Below are 5,172 nucleotides of genomic sequence, written 5' to 3' on the forward strand. Positions count from 1 at the left end.
TAGTTCCCACCCACTCCCAGAGGGAGGCCAGTCAGAGGCAGCTTCCAGGCCTTTCCCACCTGTCTCCAGATACTGTGATCAAGTGACGACAATCATAGGTGAACTTCATGCCAGTGACGATTTCTAGGAGCAGAACAGAGAAGCTGTGCTGACCTTCTGAGACAGAAGGCTGTGGGAGAGCAGGTGGGGAGATGTCCTAAGCAGGGAGGCACACCCACCAGAATGGCCAAACATCTTGGCGATGCACTCGCCAGAGTAAAAGTCAATCACCGAGATGCTTTTGTCAGAGCAGCTTGTGGCCAGGAAGGTGCCCGAGGGGTCCACGTGGACCTGCGAAGAAGAAGGCGCAAGTGATACTTGGACTGCCTGCTTCTTCCTTATCATGAGGCCTGGGAAATGTCACAGCCCCCACTGACTGAAGATCACCCTTGTGCTGGATGCCTGGCACGTGGACTCGTCCCAGACAGCCCTCACAACATGCCCTGGTAGGGTAGGAACTCCTGATCCCATTTCACAGGTAAAGAAATTAACAACCACAACAAAGTAATGATGGCAGCTGGGCCCTGTGCTAATAAGCACTATACGTATATAACTATTTCCTCCACAGAACAACCCTATGACAGAGGCTCTTTCTATTTGCATTTTACAGATAAGACCAGTTTGAGAGGAGATGATGCTTATCCAAGGTCATGGTCAGCCAGAGGCAGAGCTGTGAGGAAGTCTGACCCTGGAGCCTGGACTCCTAACTAATCCAGAGGCTCTGAGACAACATAGGCAGGGGACAAGCCTGGCGAGGGAGTCCTGGCCTCTCTGATTCTTCCCACCATACTCTGATGCCTCAAAACAAAAACCACTTAAAATGGCCCAACTTGGGAAAGGGCTAAGTAAATAAAGGTGAAGCATTCTGGTTCGCCCCCAGCTCCCTGGCATCTTTAGTCAGCCAGTCCAGAGTGGGTGCAGGCCAGCATGTGATCCTCTGATCAGGTGCCAAGAAGGACACAGGTCTCAGATGGCCCATCGGGGCAGCAGACACATGGGAGCCTTGTGCCTATACACATGTGGGGTCTGTGTACAGTTTTCACCCTGGGGGCCCCAGCTCCTCACCTTCAGCAGGGACCCTTCGTCACCCTGGGAGCCCTTGTAGCATTTCTTCTGCTTCCCATTCACGGTGTTGTAGACTCTGGGGGCATGGGGGAAGAACAGGGCCAACATGGACCTGCCCACCCACTCCCTTCTCTCTCCTGGAAACCCTGTCACCTCTTATCCTGTGTCCGATGCCTGGACTAAAACCCCATCTCAGGCTGAGGTCATAGACATTATGCATTGGCGTGCCCATTGAGTTAATGTCCATCTCCCTCACCACAGAGCAAGCCGAGTGCCTGGCACCCAATTTGAGTGAGCAGATGAAGGAGAAGAACATCTTAGCACATGCTCTGCTTTCTGCACATTCCTTCCCTCCTCTGGCTCACTCCATGTTCTTCCCCGTCTCAGTTTAGATGTTCCTTCCATCAAGCCCTGCGTGATTCCCAGGTGGGGCTGGGTGTCTCTCCAGGACCCCAAATTCCCTAGGCTCCCCTCATCCCAGCTCTGACTACTCCACGCCATCACTATTTGGTGAAGTGTCAGTCTCTCCTCCACTGGACTGTGAGGCAGGGCACAGCACTGCTCTGCTCACTGCTGTGACTCCTGCACTGTCCATCCCAGACAGGTGCTTGGAGAATGTAGATGAATGAATAAGTTTATGAGCCACTTCGGCACCTCTCAGTCACGCCACATAGGTTTCTGGAGAGCTTGGAACCCTCTGCTGATCTGGAGGCTAGGCCTGGGTAAGCCCAGCTCCTAAGAAATGCTCACTGTTTCTCCACCCCACTCAGCTTCTCAGGGACCATATGAGCAGGGGGGAAGGAAAGCAGACAGCTCACAAGAAAACAGACTCAATTAGGTCCATACAGATGCCACTCAGAAAGCAGTCCAGGCCAGGCCGACTGTCCCAGGGCCCAGGGCAGCTCCTCACCTCACATTGCGGTCCTGACAGGCCACAGCCACGTACTTCTGGGTGATGTCAATGTCCATGTCATACAAGGTGGTCTTCTCTGCCACATGGTGGGTACGAACAAAGTGGAGCCCATCTGAGGCCTGGCAGGGCAGGCAGGGCTTCAGAGGACAACCCTGACAAGCCCCCACCCCAACCCCAAAGGAGACCATTCCACTCTACCCGCTGGGCACTGCGGAAATAGATGCTCTTGTCGGCCCCACAGCTGATCATCTGGATGTCTCTGTTGCCTGGAAGAGGAGGAGGCGGTGTGTCAGGCAAGGATGGGCCACCACTGGGCCTGAGTGGGACCAGGGATCTGAGCCAGGGAACTCCACTGCAAGGGAACTCTGCTGGGGGTCAAGGAGGGCTTCCCAGAGGTGAGATGGGTGCTGGATACAGGTAGGACTCTGTAAGGTGTGAGCTGTGTGTGTGAGGGGGTGCAGATGGAGCAGTTATAGGGAGGCCTTTGCAGAGCAAGGGCAGATAGGGAAACAAATGACAGGACAAAGAAAAGACACCATATCTAAAACAGGCAGACCACTAGGAGGCTCGTACTATCAAAAACAACCAGAACATTCACACATACCTCAGGCCAGACCCTGTGCTACACTGTACTACCCTGAATGCTCACTAGCCATTCCATTGCACAAGTGTGACCCAGGGGCTCAGAGTCACGTAGTCCGTGTCCCAGGGCACGCAGAGAGTCAGGACAGGGCCAGGACTGAAGCCAGGCATTCTTTGCTTAAACAATGTGCTCTGAACTCGGCTTCCTCTCCAAACCTCAGCTTCCTGTCTGTGCAATGGGTCTATAACAGCCAAGAAGCTGTGTGAAGCTCCTGGAACAGTGGCTGCCACATGGTAAGCACTATAAATGACTTTGCTTTTACCCTCCTTTCTTTACAGAATAACAACAGCACAAATACATCACAGAGCTGTGATGAGGATTAAAAGACAGAGTAAACACTTGGAGCCTTGGTGCAACAGATGCTGCTCCTTCGTAACAGACATTTGAGAGAGCTCAGGCCTGACATACAAGTTAAGATGTTACTCAAGCAAGAGTCACTGGCTCACAGAAGGGAGTGAGCCCTATATGCGGGAGGGACCCAGAGCAGGTCTGCAAGTTACCGGTTATACTCTGCTTCTTAACCTTGGGTGGTGGATCCAAACAACAATGTTAGGACCATGAATAATCAGAACAGTTGCTGGCTATAAACAATGGGTGTGTGTGTTCACATCTGTCGACTATGAACTCCGATGTGGATTACATTGTATTATATGTGCCACTTAATGACAGGAATTCGTTCTGAGAAATGCGTTATTAGGCAATTTTGTCGTTGTGAAAACCTCGCAGAGTTTACTTAAATAAACCTAGATGGTACAGCCTACTACACACCTAGGCTCTGTGGTTTGGCCTATTGTTCCCAAGCTACAAGCCTGTACAGCAAGTTACTGCACAAAACAACAGGAGATTAAATCAAGCACTAAAGAAAATGATGCATGAGGCCACTGCCGGCCTAACGCAGCATACTGTCTCACAGCAATTTTTTTAAATAAGTACAAAGTGTACTCTAAAATAAATTAAAAGTATAGTGCAAATATATAAACCATAACAGTCATTTATTAGTATTATCAAGTATTATGTACTGTACATTAATTGTATGTGCTTTACTTTTATCTGACTGGCAGCGCAGTAGGTTTGTTTACAGCAGGGTCACCACAAACATGTGAGTACTGTGACATATGTTGCACTATGACATTATATAGGGTATGATGTTACTAGGCGATAGGAATTTTTCACCTCCATTATAATCTTATGGGACCTCCTTCGTATATGTGGCCTGTCATTGACTGAACCGTCATTATATGGTGCATGTCTGTAAACCGTATTGTAGTCACTTGTTTGGACATACGTTTCACAGTAAAGAGTTAAAAGACTGAATTCTTCTTTAGCAGGGTAGCTTCAGATGGGTTCAAACTGGCTGGTGCCCAGTTTATACTCACTATCAGTGTTTTGAGCATAACCTCCAGGGGGACCAGCCCGGCAGAGCAGGGCACTCAGGAGCTGGGTCTAGGAGCTGTGTCTCCTCACACCAGCTGAGGCTCTAATGAAGGCCCACACCCCTCAGAAGGTGGCCTTACGGACAGACTCCCTGGGCCAGTCATCACCTCTCTTGGATCTAGACCATTCATTAAAGGTGAGGTCATTGCTGGCCAAACTGCTAGATTTAGTGATTTATTCTAGTCCATAGAATGAACAGGTTTTTAACATCTGAGACGTTTTAGCTGATGAACTCTTGTTAGGACTTCGTCAAGACACATCAACCACCGTTAACTTGTTTTCGCCGGGCTCCCTATCACCTTAGCTAAAGAGAAGCAGGGCATGAAGTAGGGAGAATCCCAGGACATTAATATGTTCTGTCACAAGATTATATGTAAAAAACACTTCATAGTCAAGAACTTTGATAGAGGGCATAAATGTATTCTCCCCATGAACATATTATTCTTCAATATAGTTTTGAACACATTCCTGGCTCTGATCAGTTATACCCCACGGGGCCTGCCTCTCCACCTCTTGAAATCTAATCTCTTAGGGCCAGGGATCTCCATACTGAATCTTTTCAGTCTTTGAGGAATCCCTTTGATTTCTTGGTTGAGCGAGGGCTTTGAAAAGGGCAGCCTTAGGCAAGATCCTAGGCCTATGCCTACCAGCTGTGACTGTGGCTGTAAAATGGGGCGAGGAAGGGGCAAGCTGCTGAGATGGTGCAAGGATGATCCCCAGCACAGAATCAGCCTCTAGCAATCGTCACTTTTCTTTCTGCCAAGGTCGCCAGTGCCCATCCTGCTCTCTCACAAGATTGATATCCTGATTTCTTTTAGGGAACCAGCACTCACCTAATGCCAGTCTTCCTGGATTAGGAGTAAAGGTAGGTGAGGTCTTGGCACATAAGTCAGACCTGGCCCAAGGAAACACCCCAAAACCCTGGCACTGATAACTGTTCTGGAAAGGGCAGGTGCCTCAAGCCAGCAAAACGAAAATCAGCTTCTAATTTCTGCCAAAATGGATAAGAAGAGGGGAAACCTCTTTCCAGTGGCCCAGCGACAACTGAGATCCTACCCTCCAGAGAAAGGCACAGCTA

At 49.5% G+C, this 5,172-nt stretch overlaps 1 protein-coding gene across 4 annotated transcripts in view; it reads right to left on the reverse strand.

Annotated features, from left to right (window-relative positions):
• WDR62 (WD repeat domain 62) overlaps positions 1-5,172 on the reverse strand; it is a 43,606-nt gene that overhangs the window by 10,618 nt on the left and 27,816 nt on the right. For all 4 annotated transcript variants that reach the window (XM_025040575.1, XM_025040573.1, XM_015598759.2 and 1 more), the window contains 5 exons: positions 2,216-2,283; positions 2,015-2,136; positions 1,105-1,180; positions 219-330; positions 60-123 (listed from right to left, as the gene is read on the reverse strand). In XM_025040575.1, coding sequence (XP_024896343.1) covers positions 60-123; positions 219-330; positions 1,105-1,180; positions 2,015-2,136; positions 2,216-2,283 — 442 coding nt within the window. The remainder of the gene's footprint in view (positions 1-59; positions 124-218; positions 331-1,104; positions 1,181-2,014; positions 2,137-2,215; positions 2,284-5,172) is intronic.

Source organism: Pteropus alecto, unplaced genomic scaffold (assembly GCF_000325575.1).
Source record: "Pteropus alecto unplaced genomic scaffold, ASM32557v1 scaffold281, whole genome shotgun sequence".
In the NCBI taxonomy this organism is placed as follows: Eukaryota; Metazoa; Chordata; class Mammalia; order Chiroptera; family Pteropodidae; genus Pteropus; species Pteropus alecto.